This window comes from Nerophis ophidion, linkage group LG29 (genome assembly GCF_033978795.1).
Source record: "Nerophis ophidion isolate RoL-2023_Sa linkage group LG29, RoL_Noph_v1.0, whole genome shotgun sequence".
Classification (NCBI taxonomy): Eukaryota; Metazoa; Chordata; class Actinopteri; order Syngnathiformes; family Syngnathidae; genus Nerophis; species Nerophis ophidion.
In genome coordinates this window covers 25,512,321-25,530,921 of record NC_084639.1, presented here as the reverse complement: position 1 = coordinate 25,530,921, position 18,601 = coordinate 25,512,321, and the positions used below count along the sequence as shown (strand labels likewise).

The 18,601-nt window shown below is 40.2% G+C and overlaps 1 protein-coding gene across 2 annotated transcripts; it reads left to right on the top strand.

Moving 5' to 3' along the window:
- Positions 1 to 5,396: 5,396 nt before the first annotated feature.
- On the top strand, positions 5,397 to 16,208 carry eif4ea (eukaryotic translation initiation factor 4ea). 2 transcript variants are annotated; one of them, XM_061891720.1, is made up of 7 exons: positions 5,397 to 5,512; positions 8,504 to 8,616; positions 8,684 to 8,779; positions 8,847 to 8,910; positions 11,352 to 11,465; positions 11,537 to 11,676; positions 15,522 to 16,208. In XM_061891720.1, exons 1-7 carry the CDS (start codon positions 5,495 to 5,497, stop codon positions 15,634 to 15,636), a joined length of 660 nt encoding a protein of 219 aa, XP_061747704.1. In that variant the 5' UTR covers positions 5,397 to 5,494; the 3' UTR covers positions 15,637 to 16,208. The 2 variants fall into 2 exon arrangements, with proteins under 2 accessions (XP_061747704.1, XP_061747705.1); XM_061891721.1 differs by lacking the exon at positions 8,684 to 8,779.
- Positions 16,209 to 18,601: the final 2,393 nt, after the last annotated feature.

The following is an 18,601-nucleotide window of genomic DNA, read 5'->3' as shown; positions in this document are numbered from 1 at the left end:
ATGGATGTCGAGCGGGTCTAACATGATACTGTGAAAGTTCAATCCATAGTGGCTCCAAGACAGCAGTGAGAGTCCCGTCCACAGGAAACCATCTCAAGCGGATCAGCAGCGTAGAGATGTCCCCAACCGATACAGGCGAGCGGTCCATCCTGGGTCCCGACGAGCGGTCCATCCTGGGTCTCGACTCTGGACAGTCAGTACTTCATCCATGGTCATCGGACCGGACCCCCTCCACAAGGGAGGGGGGGACATAGGAGAAAGAAAAGAAGCGGCAGATCAACTGGTCTAAAAAGGAGGTCTATTTAAAGGCTAGAGTATACAGATGAGTTTTAAGATGAGACTTAAATGCTTCTACTGAGGTAGCATCTCGAACTGTTACCGGGAGGGCATTCCAGAGTACTGGAGCCCGAACGGAAAACGCTCTATAGCCCGCAGACTTTTTTTGGGCTCTAGGAATCACTAATAAGCCGGAGTCTTTTGAACGCAGATTTCTTGCCGGGACATATGGTACAATACAATCGGCAAGATAGGCTGGAGCTAGACCGTGTAGTATTTTATACGTAAGTAGTAAAACCTTAAAGTCACATCTTAAGTGCACAGGAAGCCAGTGCAGGTGAGCCAGTACAGGCGTAATATGATCAAACTTTCTTGTTCTTGTCAAAAGTCTAGCAGCCGCATTTTGTACCAACTGTAATCTTTTAATGCTAGACATGGGGAGACCCGAAAATAATACGTTACAGTAATCGAGACGAGACGTAACAAACGCATGGATAATGATCTCGGCGTCTTTAGTGGACAAAATGGAGCGAATTTTAGCGATATTACGGAGATGAAAGAAGGCCGTTTTAGTAACGCTTTTAATGTGTGACTCAAAGGAGAGAGTTGGGTCGAAGATAATACCCAGATTTTTTACAGAGTCACCTTGTTTTATTATTTGGTTGTCAAATGTTAAAGTTGTATTATTAAATAGAGGTCGGTGTCTAGCAGGACCGATAATCAGCATTTCCGTTTTTTTGGCATTAAGTTGCAAAAAGTTAGCGGACATCCATTGTTTAATTTCATTAAGACACGCTTCCAACTGACTACAGTCCGGCGTGTTGGTCAGCTTTAAGGGCATGTAAAGTTGGGTGTCATCAGCATAACAGTGAAAGCTAATACCGTATTTGCGTATGACGTCACCTAGCGGCAGCATGTAGATGCTGAAGAGTACAGGGCCAAGGACCGAACGCTGGGGAACTCCACACGTTACCTTAACATAGTCCGAGGTCACACTGTTATAGGAGACGCACTGCATCCTATCAGTAAGATAAGAGTTAAACCATGACAGGGCTGAGTCTGACATACCAATTCGTATTTTGATACGCTCTAATAAAATATTATGATCGACGGTATCGAAAGCAGCGCTAAGATCGAGGAGCAGCAACATAGATGACGCATCAGAGTCCATCGTTAGCAATAGATCATTAGTCAATTTTGCGAGGGCTGTCTCAGTCGAGTGATTTGCCCTGAAACCGGATTGAAAGGTTTCACATAGATTGTTAAACGCTAAGTGCTCATTTAGCTGCTCTGCAACAATTTTTTCGAGGATTTTCGAAATAAAGGGAAGGTGAGACACCGGTCGGTAGTTTACCATGAGGTCAGGATCGAGGTTAGGTCTTTTAAGGAGAGGATGAATAACCGCTTTTTTGAATGCAACGGGAACAGTGCCCGAGGAAAGTGATAAGTTTATAATATTTAGCACTGATGGACCTAATAATACAAAAAGCTCCTTGATAAGTTTCCCAGGAAGTGGGTCAAGTAAACATGTTGTTGGTTTTATTCCATTTACACGTTGTAACAATCCTTCTAGTGTTATTTCATCAAAACGAGAGAAACTATTTTGGATATTTGCAGTATCCGCCGTATATACAATCGTATCTGTGTTACTATAACCCCGTTGTAGCTGGGACGCATTGTCTGTAATCTCCTTTCTAATAAGTTCAATTTTCTTATTAAAGAACTTCATAAAGTCATCTGCCGAATGGGTGGAGCTACTGGGAGGAGTCCCTTGTTGAGTTAGCGATGCTACTGTACTAAACAAAAATTTTGGATCGTTTTTATTAATGCGGATGAGATTTGAGTAATAATTAGTTTTAGCTAAGGTAAGCATGCGTTTATAAGTTATTAAACCATCACTCCATGCTTGACGGTGCACCTCAAGTTTAGTCGTGCGCCATTTGCGTTCCAGCTTTCTACATAATAATTTCTGAGCTCTAGTTTCTTCAGTAAACCATGGCGTACGCCTTTTTGGAGCCTTTTTTAACTTCAGCGGTGCTATACTATCAATGGTTTCGCGCAGGGCGTTGTTAAAGTTGTTAGTGAGGTTATCAATAGAGCCCACATACTTTGGGAACATGACAGGGAGACAGAACAGGATCGCTAACGGTTCTGCCAACTTCCCGCGCCCCTTACAAAAAAGGTGAGAAACGGGTAAACGCTGGGGCCCAAAGAAGGAAAAAAAAACTCATAACCATAGCACGCATAAGCATGTGTGTAAGAGGGAAATATCAAAGGACATTAAAGAGCAGAGCTGATGCAACCAGCCATTTCTACATACAGCTACAGAAGTAAAAACAACAACAAAAAACATATACACCGTGGTGGCCTCTGCGGTGTTCCACGCCATCGTCTGCTGGGGTGGGGGGTGCTTGGCCAGAGACCGGAGCAGACCCAACAAAGCAAACAAGAGAGCCGTCTCCACCTTCGGCCACCCACTAACTCTCAGACAGTGTCCAGTCGGCATGGATGAGCGAGGATGCATCTCGGGAGGCCAAGGTGTCCGATACCTGCTCATTCAGCCAGATTTTCAACACATGCCTATATATTCATTACTGCACATTGTGTTTTTGATGCCTGAGCATATTGCAACACATGCATAATATACTTTCAAATCTACAATATATTTTAAATTAAATTGGACATTAACATTTACAACATGAGGGTTGGACTCCGCCAAGGCTGTCCTTTGTCACCCATTCTGTTCATAACTTTTATGGACAGAATTTCTAGGCGCAGTCAAGGCCTTGAGGGGTTCCGGTTTGGTGGCTGCAGGATTAGGTCTCTGCGTTTTGCAGATGATGTGGTCCTGATGGCTTCATCTGGCCGGGATCTTCAGCTCTCACTGGATCGGTTCGCAGCCGAGTGTGAAGCGACCGGGATGAGAATCAGCACCTCCAAGCCCGAGTCCATGGTTCTCGCCCGGAAAAGGGTGGAGTGCCATCTCCGGGTTGAGGAGGAGACCCTGCCCCAAGTGGAGGAGTTCAAGTACCACAGAGGCTTGTTCACGAGTGAGGGAAGAGTGGATGGTGAGATTGACAGGCGGATCGGTGCGGTGTCTTGAGGAATGCGGATGCTGTATCGATCCGTTGTGGTGAAGAAGGAGCTGAGCTGGAAGGCAAAACTCTCAATTTACTGGTCTATCTACGTTCCCATCCTCACCTATGGTCTTGAGCTTTGGGTTATGACCTAGAGGACAAGATTGCGGGTACAAGCGGCCGAAATGAGTTTCCTCTGCCGGGTGACGGAGATCTTCCTTAGAGATAAAGTGAGAACCTCTGCCAAAGTAAAGCTTCTGCTCCTCCACATGGTGAAGAGCCAGATGAGGTGGTTCGGGCATCTGATCAGGATGCCACCCGAATGCCTCCCGAGGGAGGTTTTAGGGCCCATCTGACCGGTAAGAGGCCACGGGGAAGACTCAGGACACGTCTGGAGGACTATATATCCCGGCTGGCCTGGAAACGCCTCGGCAGCCTCCGGGAAGAGCTGGACCAAGTGGCTGGGGAGAGGGAAGTCTGGGGTTCCCTGCTTAGGCTGCTGCCCCTGCGACGTGACCTCGGATAAACGTAAGAAGATGGATGGATGGATTAACATATACACTAAAGTGCAGTGTAAATCACAAATACCACTATATCTTAAAATATTCAATAAACTATTAAAAAAAAAACTATGGACTAAACAAGTGGTCACCAACCTTTTTGAAACTAAGAGCTACTTCTTGGGTACTGACTAATGCGAAGGGCTACCAGTTTGATACACACTTAAATAAATTGCCAGAAATAGCCAATTTGCTCAATTTACCTTTAATAAAAATATATATATATTTTGTGTGTATATATATATATATATATATATATATATACACACAAAAATGGGTATTTCTGTCTGTCATTCCGTCACTTTTTTCCTTTTACAGAAGATTTTTTGTAGAGTATAAATGATGAAAAAAACACTTAATTGAACGGTTTAAAAGAGGAGAAAACAGGAAAAAAATGAAAATTTAATTTTGAAACAGTTTATCTTCAATTTCGACTCTTTAAAATTCAAAATTCACCCGAAAAAAGAAGAGAAATACTAGCTAATTCGAATCTTTTTGAAAAAATAGAAAAAATAATGTATGCAACATCATTAGTAATTTTTCCTGATTAAGATTAATTTTAGAATTTTGATGACATGTTTCAAATAGGTTAAAATCCAGTCTGCACTTTGTTAGAATATATAACAAATTGGACCAAGCTATATTTCTAACAAAGACAAATCATTATTTCTTCTAGATTTTCCAGAACAAAAATGTTAAAAGAAATTCAAAAGACTTTGAAATAAGATTCAAATTTGATTCTAAAGATTTTCTAGATTTGCCAAAATAATTTTGGGGAATTTTAATCATAATTAGTTTGAAGAAATATTTCACAAATATTCATCGTCGAAAAAACAGAAGCTAAAATGAAGAATTAAATTAAAATGTATTTATTATTCTTTACAATAAAAAAAAAAAGTATTTGAACTTTGATTTAAATTGTCAGGAAAGAAGAGGAAGGAATTTAAAAGGTAAATATGTATGTGTTTAAAAATCCTAAAATCATTGTTAAGGTTGTATTTTTTCTCTAAAATTGTCTTTTTGAAAGTTATAAGAAGCAAAGTAAAAAGAAAATGAATTTATTTAAACAAGTGAAGACCAAGTCTTTAAAATATTTTCTTGGATTTTCAAATTCTATTTGAATTTTGTCTCTCTTAGAATTAAAAATGTCGAGCAAAGCGAGACCAGCTTGCTAGTAAATACATACAATTTAAAAAATAGACGCAGCTCACTGGTAAGTGCTGCTATTTGAGCTATTTTTAGAACAGGCCAGCGGGCACCACGCTGGTGACCCCTGGACTAAACTGATATAAAATTGTAGACTGATATGCATGAAAAAAGTGGTATGAAGTCAAATTTCGTTCCATGCTTCGTAATTGAATTTACAGTACATTTGAGTTATTTAAAAAAAAAAAAAAAAGTTTTTTTTTTTTTTTTTTTACATGCAATTAAACTGTTAATCTGTATATTAATATATTATATTTATACACATTACCTTTATTAGGTAGCGCCAGGACTGCGCATGCGCAATTTGATGCACCAGCTGGTCCAATCAGCTATTTGAGCAGGCGCCAAAACAACAAACCAGGAAGCTCTCACAAGATGGCGACTGCCTTTCCGGTGAGTTTACCGCAAAACGTCGGTGGCTCAACCGCCGTGGGTTGGTGTCCTCCGTACGGCTGTCATGGGGTTGGTGCCGAACGAATTGTCGCCTCGCAAATTTCGCCGAAGGGAACATAATCTCAGTTCTTGCTCAAACTGTCGTATGGTGTGACGTCATCATCGTCAGGGCAGCAGCTTTTCTCGATAGTGTGTTCCCTTTTAAATGTCACATATTCCTTTATAGTAGGCGAACAAGTGGTCGGGTAAGATGCCATTATCAGGACGGGGTTGTAAAAGTGGAACTGCACTTTTTTGGAATTGTGTATATTCTACACCAAACCCATGTAAAACAAGTGCACGTTGCATTCTAAGTCGTAAATAAACTCTAGCAAAAGTCAACCAAAAATGGAACCAATAGGAGTCTCTCTATTACGCCTATTCAACGCGCTAAATCAGGGGTGCCCACACTTTTTCTGCAGGCGAGCTACTTTTCAATTGACCAACTTGAGGGGATCTACCTCATTTATATATATAATTTATATTTATTTATTTATGAAAGAGACATTTTTGTAAAAAAGTTAAATGTGTTTAATGATAATACAAGCATGTGTAACACATATAGATGTCTTTCTTTCACAAAGACAAGAATATAAGTTGGTTAATTACCTGATTCTGATGACTTGCATTGATTGGAGTCAGACAGTAATGATGATAACGCCCACATTTTCAAATGGAGGAGAAAAAAGGTTGTCCTTTCTGTACAATACCACATGAAAGTGGTTGGTTTTTGGCATCTAATTCATCCAGCTTCCATACACTTTACAAGAAAAACATTGGCGGCAAATTCCGTAGTTTGCTTGATTGACATTCACGGCACCCGAGGGTCTTGTGAGATGACGCTGGCTGCTGCCAGTTCATTATTATGAAAAAATGACAGAGAGGAAGGCGAGAACACTTTTTATTTCAAGAGACTTTCGCGCCGTCCCTTCCGTCAAAACTCTAAAGGCCGACTGCACATTTACTATCTTCACAATAAAAGCCCTGCTTCATGCTGCCTGCGCAAACAAAATAAGAGTCTCGGAAAGCTGGCGTGCACAAGTGATGTGCACGCCAGCTTTCTGAGGGATCGCTTGTGCACGCCAGTTTTCCGAGACTCTGTATTTAGTTAGCGCAGGCAGCATGAAGCAGGGCTTTTATTGTGAAGATTGGAAATGTGCAGTCGGCCTTTAGAGTTTTGACGGAAGGTACGGCGCGAGAATCTGTTGAAATAAAAAGTGTTTCTCGCCTTCCTTTCGGTCATATTTTAATAATAATGATCTTGCAGCAGCCAGCGTCATCTCACAAGACCCTCCTGTACCGTGAATGTCATTTAAGTGACGTTTTGGTGAAGATTGATGATCACTAATTTTTAGGTCTATTTTAAAAAAAAGCCTGGCTGGAGATCGACTGACACACCCCCCGCGGTCGACTGGTAGCTCGCGATCGACGTAATGGGCACCCCTGCGCTAAACGCATCCAAACACCATCCGTTAACGTTTTTTATATACATGCTGTGAGTATATATGTAATGGAGTAACAAGTAATATTTAAAGGCCTACTGAAACCCACTACTAACGACCACGCAGTATGATAGTGTATATATCAATGATGAAATCTTAACATTGCAACACATGCCAATACGGCCGTTTACTAAATTGCAATTTTAAATTTCGCGCGAAGTATCCTGTTGAAAACGGTTAGTATGATGACACGTTTTGTAGACGGTCTTATTTACGTGGCTCACCTTCGGCAGCGTCTTCTCTCCGTCATCTTTGTTGTAGCAGTGTAGCGTGCAAGGACGGGAGTGGAAGAAGGGGTCAAAAGATGGCGCTAACTGTTTTAATGACATTCAGACTTTACATCAATCAATAATGGAGCAGCATCTCCTCATCCGAAAACAACACTGGAAATGTGTCCCATGAAAAAGCGTCCGACCGGAACTCTCTCATAACTTAAGTTCCTTGGGTGAATAATGTAAACTCACTACACCGGTATGTTTTAGCACTTTCATGGGGAGTTTACTGACAGATATAAGTAAAAACTTTACACTACCTTATAATAGAAATGGCAACAGTGGAGGATGAATGTCATATAACAAGAAGATAGTGAAGAAGCTTATCGACTACGGTGTCTGTATGGACTACAAAGGCGGACTTGCACAGTTTTTCAGGATTTATGCAGATCCCAATTACAGATCAGCAGGTACCAAAAGGTAAGAAAAGTTGCTTTTGCATTTTATTGCGAAACAAAACACCAGATTATGTCTTACTTTATACACACACCATAATAATACTGATTAATGCGCCGACAATCCATCAAGCAGTGTGGCTTCATGGCTTATCAACGTCGTACTAAAACATTTTGATAGATTTTTGAGCACCGTATGTAATGTTCTATACTTTAAATAAAACATATAAAATGTTGGCGTTTACTTGAGACACATAGTGCAGGCTTCACTTATTTCTTATGTTTGACTGCTATCTACTGGTCACACTTATCATTGCACCACGTACCAAATAAAATAGCTTAAGGTGGGTGAGCTCAACAAAACTTTTTTGCATTAGGCGCACCGAGTTATAAGGTGCACTGTCGAGTTTTGAGGGAAAAAAAATAAATAAGTGCGCCTGATAGTCTGGAAAATACGGTATTTGGTTAATATCCAGGTCCCAAAATATACATGGAGTATTGTTGGCGGTTGTTGGATGTTTTTTTTTGAGGGCTTTATGTGCAAAACAGTATTGGCTGCATTGTTAGCCGCCTCATACTTACAGCATTTAACTATTTAGAATGCATAAATAAAATACAAATATATTACTTTTTGTCTGACATTGGGATTGTGAATGATTCCCCCCAAAAAGTGCAGTTCTCCTTTGACGCTTGTAGCCAGGTTTCAATGTCCGTAGCTTGTTCTGGGATTGTACTCACAAGTGTATTAATTAATTCTTTAAATTACGATTGTGCTTTTTTTAGGAGATCACTTCAGTCACTGCAGAGTCGGAGGAAGAAACAAATGAAACAAATGAGAAAACTGTTGAAAATGTTGCTAGTCCAGAGTCCTACGTCAAGCATCCATTGCAGAACAGGTAGAATGCAAACCAGGCTTCTGTCAGGTCTGTCTTTTCTTTATGTATTTGTTTCTTCATGGTGCAGATGGGCTCTTTGGTTTTTCAAGAATGACAAGAGCAAAACGTGGCAAGCAAACCTTGGTCTCATTTCTAAATTTGACAGCGTGGAGGACTTCTGGGCGTAAGAGAGGCTATATTCCCAAGCTGCTATGCCAAATATATAACCAATATCATCCTCCCCTTCCCAGGTTGTATAACCATATCCAGCTGTCAAGTAACTTGACATCGGGATGTGACTATTCGCTGTTTAAGGTAAAAACACACTCCTCTCCCAAAAATAAGCTTGTCCCAATCCTTCAGCTTTAAATGGGCCTTATTATGCAAAACTTACTTTTCTTAACTGACCTCACATCCGGTGTGTCAACTATGCGAGGCCCACAGCGTTCTAGGCGTCATTTAACCCCCAAAAATGCCTTATGCTTGCGTTTTGGCTGTCGGAACCGTTCACATCGCCAAAAGCATGTTTCTTCCGAGTTCCTCGAGATTTGACTAAGAAGGGTGAAAGAGTTTTCGAAAAAAGACGAGAAAAGTAGCACGCACGAGCTTGCAGTGATCACTTTGTTAAAGGCTTGTTTGATATGGTTAGATCCACTATGGACTGGACTCTCACACTATTATGTTAGATCCACTATGGACTGGACTCTCACTATTATGTTAGATCCACTATGGACTGGACTCTCACACTATTATGTTAGATCCACTATGGACTGGACTCTCACTATTATGTTAGATCCACTATGGACTGGACTCTCACACTATTATGTTAGATCCACTATGGACTGGACTCTCACACTATTATGTTAGATCCACTATGGACTGGACTCTCACACTATTATGTTAGATCCACTATGGACTGGACTCTCACACTATTATGTTAGATCCACTATGGACTGGACTCTCACACTATTATGTTAGATCCACTATGGACTGGACTCTCACACTATTATGTTAGATCCACTATGGACTGGACTCTCATACTATTATGTTAGATCCACTATGGACTGGCCTCTCACTATTATGTTAGATCCACTATGGACTGGACTCTCACACTATTATGTTAGATCCACTATGGACTGGACTCTCACACTATTATGTTAGATCCACTATGGACTGGACTCTCACACTATTATGTTAGATCCACTATGGACTGGACTCTCACACTATTATGTTAGATCCACTATGGACTGGACTCTCACACTATCATGTTAGATCCACTATGGACTGGACTCTCACTATTATGTTAGATCCACTATGGATTGGACTCTCACTATTATGTTAGATCCACTATGGACTGGACTCTCACTATTATGTTGAATCCACTATGGACTGGACTCTCTCAATATTATGTTAGATCCACTATGGATTGGACTCTCACTATTATGTTAGATCCACTATGGACTGGACTCTCACTATTATGTTGAATCCACTATGGACTGGACTCTCTCAATATTATGTTAGATCCACTATGTGAAGTGAAGTTAATTATATTTATATAGCGCTTTTTCTCTAGTGACTCAAAGCGCTTTACAAAGTGAAACCCAATATCTAATTTTTACATTTAAACCAGTGTGGGTGGCACTGGGAGCAGGTGGGTGTAGTGTCTTGCCCAAGGACACAACGGCAGTGACTAGGATGGCTGAAGCGGGGATCAAACCTGCAACCCTCAAGTCGCTGGCACGGCCGCTCTACCAACCGAGCTATACCGCCCCAAAGAGAGTCACACTATAATGTTAGATCCACTATGGTGTGGACTTTCACAATACCCAATTCCCACCTCCAAAGACATGCACCTGGGGATAGGTTGATTGGCAACACTAAATGGTCCCTAGTGTGTGAATGTGAGTGTTGTCTATCTGTGTTGGCCCTGCGATGAGGTGGCGACTTGTCCAGGGTTCACGCCACCTTCCGCCCGATTGTAGCTGAGATAGGTTCCAGCGACCCCGAAGGGAATAAACGGTACACTGCAAAAAGTCAGTGTTCAAAAACAAGAATAAAAAATACAAACATTTGAGGTATTTTATTTGAACTAAGCAAAATTATCTGCCAATGGAACAAGACATTTTGGCTTTTCAAGACTTTCCAATACAAGTAAAATTAGCTAACCTCAATGAACCCAAAAATACCTTAAAAAAAGTATATTTTGACAAATAATAAGTGTACTACTATATGTGTAAGTATTTTCTATTGTTTAATTGAAAATAAAACAGCAAAGTCTATTTGGCTGTCATCTGTTTAAATTATGAGACATAATCGTGTCAAAGTCATGATTTTTTTTTCATGTTTGAAATATCAAAAATATGACTTTAAAAAAGTAGTTTTATACCTGTGAGTGTTGATGACACAGCTTTGCAACACTTGATATTCTAGTTTCAAGCATGTTTTACTCAATATAGGTCATCAAATCTCAGCTACAAGCTGTAATATCTTACTGAGATCATTTAGGACCAAAACCCTTAAAACAAGTAAAACACTGTGACATAAAATCTGCTGAGTGAGAAGAATTATCTTATCAAACAGAAAATTAGCAAATATCACTTTTATTTGTGATATATCTAGTCTTACTCAGAGTTTAGTTTTTGCAGTGTAGAAAAAGGATGGATTATTATTATTATTGCACATGGCGGTGTTATTGTACCTTTTGCTCCTGTCGTGTTGGCAGAGCGGCTTAAGTGTTTGCGTTCCTTGGTCCACAGGATGACATCGAGCCCATGTGGGAGGACGAGCGGAACCGGCGAGGCGGCCGCTGGCTGATCACGCTGTCCAAGCAGCAGCGCAAGTCAGACCTGGACCGCTTCTGGTTAGAGACGGTAGGTTTTGATATGGCGATAGCCGCAGGGTCCTGCCGTCACGTCACGTCGTGCTTCCGTCCTCCTCGCAGCTCCTGTGTCTAGTGGGCGAAGCTTTCGACGACCACAGCGACGACGTGTGCGGCGCAGTCATCAACGTCCGTGCTAAAGGAGACAAGATCGCGATCTGGACCACAAACTATGAGAACAAGGAGGCAATCACGCACATAGGGTGAGCACAGAGACCAGGGGTGTCACACTCATTTCTATCGAGGCCCATGTCACAGTTTTGGTGAGTAATGTAGAAATATACCTCATGATATTATGACACAATTTGATTATTATATGTCTTTTACATGCATGGTAAAAAATGTACAATTTTACTGTTAAACATTTTTTTTTTTTTACTGTGAACTGTTTTTGACAGCATATAAATTAAAAAATGGTACCACACTAAATTTCTGTCAACTCAGCTGCCAATTTTATACCGTAAAATCTACAATTGTGTATTTTCTGGAAATGAAAAAACTGCCACCACTGTTTTTTTAACAGTAAAAATCTGGCTATTGAGCTGCCCGTTTCTTTTATTAGAATAGAGTATAACTTTTCTGTCATTGTACATTGTACAACAAAATTGTAAGCTAAACTAATTTAGTGCAGATTCATAACACGTAAAAATATAAGAACATAGATAAATACATAAAAATACCAAGTTCACAGCTCACATGCACAGTCATTCTTGTCTTGTGTTCAGCGACACTATTGCTCTCGGGTAAAAAGTGTTCTTAAATCTGTTTTTGTATGTTTATGTTTGTTTAATTATCATTAAATCTATGGTCATTTCTATACTGTACACTTTGATGGATACCTTTCATTGAAACATAAGTCAAGCAGTTATAGAAGTATTTCTTTTTATTGTAACAAATAGATGGATAGATATAGATAGTACTTTATTTATTCCTTCAGGAGAGTTCCTTCAGGAAAAGTAAAAAGTAAATAATGGGGGTTTAAAAGGAAACAAAATAGAGAAATATTACAAAAAGAATAAAAACAATGGGAATAACAATATAACAGTAAAATAAGAATATAACAAGACAAAGTAGGCAGTAGTGACCATGTTATGAAAATGTATTGCACTGTTAATGTTTTGCATCCCCTGTCATCCTAATACCCCCTGTCCCCCGTCCCAGAGAGGAGTTGTACAGTCTAATGGCGTGTGGGACAAAGGAGTTCTTGAGGCTATTAGTCCTGCACTTGGGATGAAGCAGTCTAGCACTGAACAGGCTCCTCTGGCTACTGATAACACTATGCAGAGGGTGACTGGCATCATCCAGGATGCTCACTAGTTTGTCCACAGTCCTCTTCTCTGCCACCGTCACCAGTGAGTCCAGTTTCATTCCCATTGTAGAACCGGCCCGCCTGATTAGTTTCTCAAGTCTGGAGCTGTCCTTCTTAGATGTACTGCCCCCCCAGCACACTACCATGTAGAACAGAACACTGGCAACCACAGACTGGTAGGACATCCACAGGAGTTTTCTACAAATGTTGAAGGAGTGCAGTCTCCTGAGGAAGTACAGCCTGCTCTGTCCTTTCTTGTACTGGTGGTCCGTGTTAACAGTCCAGTCCAGCTTATTGTCCACCCAAACCTCGAGGTACTTGAATGAGTCCACGGTCTGTACCTCAACTCCCTCGATCACAATAGCTTGTGACCGTGGACTCGACCTCCCAAAGTCAATGACCAGCTCCTTGGTCTTTGACGGATTGAGCTGCAAGAGGTTCGTGTGGCACCAGACAACAAAGTCCCTCACCAGGTTCCGAAACTCCTCCTCTCTGCCGTCCCTGATGCACCCGACGATGGCTGTGTCATCCGCGTACTTGTGGATGTGACACAGCTCTGAGTTGTAGCAGAAGTCAGCGGTGTACAGGGTGAAGAGAAGAGGGGCCAGCACCGTTCCCTGCGGTGCTGCGGTGCTGCTGATCAGTGTCAGACGTGATGTCCTTCAGTCGGACGTACTGTGGCCTGTCGGTGAGGTAGTTCGAAATCCAGGCAACCAGGCAGGGGTCCACTTGCATTTTGTAAATCAATGTGCATCAGGAAGTTGATTCGTACGGCCCCATTTGTGCGGATTACCTGACACATGAAACGTTTTTTTTTTTTTTTTAAATCAATTAAGAATCGCCCCAAATATAATCAAGATTAATTTGAAAATCCTTGGGTTTTTTTTTGCCACCACTAGCACTTTCTATAATTTTCAGAAGACTGCACAGCAAAATGATAAACCCCCATGCAAGATCCACCCAGGAATGGAGCCATATGCATCCTTTTCCTACTGTATGATGATTTTGTTGCATTATTAGATTGTTTTAAATAGATTATTATTATTTTTTTTAAATCAATTAAGAATCGTTACAAATAACCAGGGTTCATTTGAAAATCCTTTTTTTTTTTTGACACCCTTGGTGCTTTCCATAATTTTCAGCAGACTGTAATGCAAAATGATAAACCCAATGCAAGGTCCACCCAGGACTGGGGCCATATGCATCCCTTTTCTACTGTTGGATGATTTTAAAGCTTCAAAAATATGCAACTGCATGCAGTAGATGCATTTTTTCTGTCAAACTGGAAACACACAAAAATATTCAGCAAGAAAAGATAAAGTACTGCACTAGAAAAAGTCAGTGTTCAAAAACAAGAAAAAAAATACAAAAATAAGGGGTATTTTATTTGAACTAAGCAAAATTATCTGCCAATAGAACAAGAAAATTTGGCTTGTCAAGACTTTCCAAAACAAGTAAAATTAGCTAACTTCAATGAACCCAAAAATACCTTAAAATAAGTATATTCTCACTAATAACAAGTGTACTTCTATACGAGTACCTATTTTCTATTGTTTCATTGAAAATGAAACGGCAAAGTCTATTTGGCTGTCATCTGTTTTAATTATGAGACACAATTGTGTCAAAGTCATGATTTTGTTTTACATTCTTGAAATAAGAAATTCTTACTTTAAAAAGTAGTTTTATACTTGTGAGTGTTGATGACACAGCTTTGCAACACTTGATATTCTAGTTTCAAGCATGTTTTACTCAATATAGGTCATCACATCTCAGCAACAAGCTGTAATATCATACTGAGATCATTTAGGACCTAAACACTTAAAACAAGTAAAACACTCAAACATAAAATCTTATGTATGGCTGCGCAAGTCCCAGGATGCCCAAAATGTCCATAACACACCCAGCCGAGTCCCATTGGGAGGGGGGATGAAAGTTGGAAAAGTCAGCAAAAGTCCCGAAAATGTTCAAAATACCTACACAGGTTCAAGTCCCACTAGTTCCGCCGCCGGCCGGGATTCCCAGAATGTCCAAAACGCGCCCAGCAAAGTCCTATGGGAAGGTGGGGATAAAAGTTTGTGAAATGTTCAAAAATCCCAACCGGGTTCGAGTGTGAACTCAAACTCGAACTCGGGTGGGACTCAAACCTGGGTAGGTATTTTGATAATTTCTTGCCGACTTTTCTCACTTTTCCCCCCTACTTCCCGTGGGACTTTGCTGGGTGCGTTTTGGACATTTTTTCTATCCCGGGACTTGTGTGGCCGGCGGCGGGACTCGTGGGACTGGAACCCCGGGGAGGTATTTTGGACACAATTGGGACTTATGAACATTTTGGCTGCCTTTTCCCCCTCTTCTTCCCCGCCTTCCTGTGCACCATTGCTGGGTGTGTTTTGGAAGCTTGGACAAAAATAGTTTTAAGCATATTTTACTCAAAATAGGTCATAAAATGTCGGAAACAAGCTGTAGTAGCTTACTGAGATCATTTAGGAGCAAAACCCTTAAAACAAGTAAAAGACTCTAACATAAAATCTGCTTAGTGAGAAGAATTATCTTACCAGACAGAAAATAAGCAAATATCACCCTCATTTGAGAGATTTCATCTTAATTAGATTTCATTTTTTGCAGTGTGTGTGAACGCATATTATTTCTGGGCGTTTGTTGGCCATATAAAATGACAAATACATGTTGGGTCTGAGTTTGATACCTTTTGACCAAATATTTCTGACGTGGGTTTCTTTCCAGCCGCGTGTACAAAGAGAGGTTAGGCATTCCGCCCAAAGTGGTCATCGGGTACCAGTCTCATGCCGACACGGCCACCAAGAGCGGCTCCACCACCAAGAAGAAGTTTCTCGCCTGACCACGTCGGCGTGGCTCGGAGAATCCTCTCCCCCCTCCGTGAATGTATGACAGGTGGACACACGCCGGCGTGCCGCCTGTTGGTTTGTAGTCGCTCGGCCAAAGTGTTTGGAGGCGAGTGTTGCACTCTCCGTGAAGAGCAGTATTATGTTTGCTGAAGTGGGCAGAGGGACGAGAGATGTTTTGATGCCCGTTTGTTTTGGTTAATGCAGCTGCATATTCAAGAGTCTTTTTGTTTCCAGGGCCACATCTCATATAAGTCTTTAAATCTTGTACAAAGTGTGAATACTTTCAAAACAAAACCTATTTTTTTACAAGAGCAGATGGAATATATTATGAAAATCACCAGCGGTGCTTGTGTAATGTTGTGAAATATTTAAGTTGACGTCTTTGCCAATGACAAATAGTTATTTGTGTTTTTGATGAATTTATTGCGTTACAGTCCTAATTATTCAGATGCCTTTTTTGTGTTTTGTTCAGGTGCGCCTTACAAAATGTGAGTTCTATTTTCAGAATGACCTCTGACCCTGAAGTACTACCTGTGGCTCTGAACAGTAAATGTGCAATCATTAATAGAGTGCTGTGTTTTTTTTTTTTTTCCCAAGGATCAGGAAGATTCCCTTTTTGGTCAGCTACTCTCAACACTTCCTGCATCAATGTTGTGATTGATTGATACTTTTATTAGTAGATAGCACAGTACAGTACATATTCCGTACAATTGACCACTAAATGGTAACACCCCCAATAAGTTTTGCAAGTTGTTTAAGTCGGGGTCCACATTAATCAATTAATGCCTACATTTAAGACAGGGGTGTCAAATGTACAGATCAGGGCTGCGAACTGGTTTTATTCAGCCCGCGGGATGAGTTTGTTTGTATAAAAATTAACCTGAAATTTTTGAATGAAACTTCTGTTCTAAATGTGTCCACTAGATGTCGCAATAACAATTTGTATCTTTGTAGATGCTGCTACATATGAACGAAATAAACTACGTTAGTACATCAGTCGAGGGAAATGATCAAACTACATAAATATCATCCTGTAATTTAATTTTGATATTTTATTTTATGTTAATAGATTGAAAATGAACACAAATGAGTTGACTGGTGAACACTATGACAATCTATTCAGAAAATATAAATAACGACAAAGTATATATACGATTAACTGCAACATGTAATTGTAAAGGAAACCAAACATTATTATTTGTACATTTTCAGAATGTGCTTGTTCTAGTTTTAAACAAAGAAAACAATCTTAAATTGTCTTTATTTAGAAGTTATTGTGCTGTCATTTTACCAGTTCGGCTCCACTTGGGAGTGGATATTTCTCCATGTGGCCCCCCATCTAAAATAAGTTTGACACTCCTGATGAGTTTACAACCCCATATACGCATGTATATATAACCTAATCATCTTGTTTCTTGAACTTTAACATAGCTGACAGGTTGTTTCCCCCTTCTCTGGGATTATATTCCCAGTTTTTATCTCGGACGTCATGGTCACTTATAGCAGTGGTTCTCAAATGGGGGCACGCGTACCCCTGGGGGTACTTGAAGGTATGCCAAGGGGTACGTGAGATTTTCTAAGAATATTCTAAAAATAGCAACAATTCAAAAATCCTTTATAAATATATTTATTGAATAAAACTTGAACACAATATGAATGTAAGTTCATAAACTGAAAAGAAATGCAACAATGCAATATTCAGTGTTGACAGTTGGATTTTTTTGTGGATATGTTCCATAAATATTGATGTTTAATATTTGTTTTTTTGTGAAGAAATGTTTAAAATGAAATTGATGAATCCAGATGGATCTCTATTACAATCCCCAAAGAGGGCACTTTAAGTTGATGATTACTTCTATGTATAGAAATCTTTATTTATAATTGAATCACTTGTTTATTTTTCAACTAGTTTCAAATAGTTCAAGAAAGACCACTACAAATGAGCAATAGTTTACACTGTTATACAATTTAATGAATCAGAAACTGATGACATAGTGCTGTATTTTACTTTATCTCTTTTTTTCAACCAAAAATGCTTTGCTCTGATTAGGGGGTACTTGAATCAAAAATTTCTTCACAGGGGGTGCATCACTGAAAAAAGGTTGACAACCACTGACTTATAGCATTAAAGAATATTCTATTACTGTTAAGCAAACTATGAATAATAAAACATTTAAAAACATGTGTCCTTTATCATAGCTACACTTGTGACGAAGAAGGGTGTGAAAATGAGTGGTATTCAGTGAGGTAAGATGAATTAAATGCTCAGACAGTTCATTCCTCCTGCCAAATTAAATGCAATGAGGGGAGCGGATCACCACTCCAAGATGGCGGCCCCGCGTCCCGTTAGCGCCATTAGGCAGTAGCGCTCCATGTTTAGGACATGTTCTTTGCCAGTACAGAGCAGGGATGACCACGCCCCGCGCTCCCCAAAGCTAATTTTGATTGGTCACTGCAAAGTCCTTTCTTCTTCTTTTGGCTGCTCTCGCTGATTTCTCTTGCAGTGCGCCACTTCTGCTCCCACCGGTCGCCGAGGGGAAATGCATGGCTGTCTTCTTCATTATGACACCTGCTGGGAGAAAGAAGCATGCTGAGGACAAACATGTGATGACCAGTTGACAACTTTGCACTCGCCGGGCGTCATCGTGCCTAATTGTACACGCAGGAAGCAGCGATGCTGAAAATACACTTTTCATGGTAGGTTAGACTTGTTTTCCATGATATTAATACTGTTAAATGGGAATAACTGCATGCTGTAATGCAGTTTTGGAGCCAAGGCACATTTCTTGCATTAAAAAAAATATGTTGCACACCACCAGCAGAAAACATTAAACAATTAAACTCAGACCCCGATATTGACAGTCAAAAGTTGTTGTTGTAATTGTTGGATATGACTTTAAAGCATAAGCAAGCATGCATGACTATAGCTTTTGTCTCAAAGTATATGTACTGTCACCA

Excerpts from the sequence above, each read along its gene's own strand:
- eif4ea (XM_061891720.1), top strand. Across the intron at positions 8,780-8,846 it reads AGCGTGGAGGACTTCTGGGC|GTTGTATAACCATATCCAGC; the intron begins GTAAGAGAGGCT and ends TCCCCTTCCCAG. Across the intron at positions 11,466-11,536 it reads ACCGCTTCTGGTTAGAGACG|CTCCTGTGTCTAGTGGGCGA; the intron begins GTAGGTTTTGAT and ends TCCTCCTCGCAG.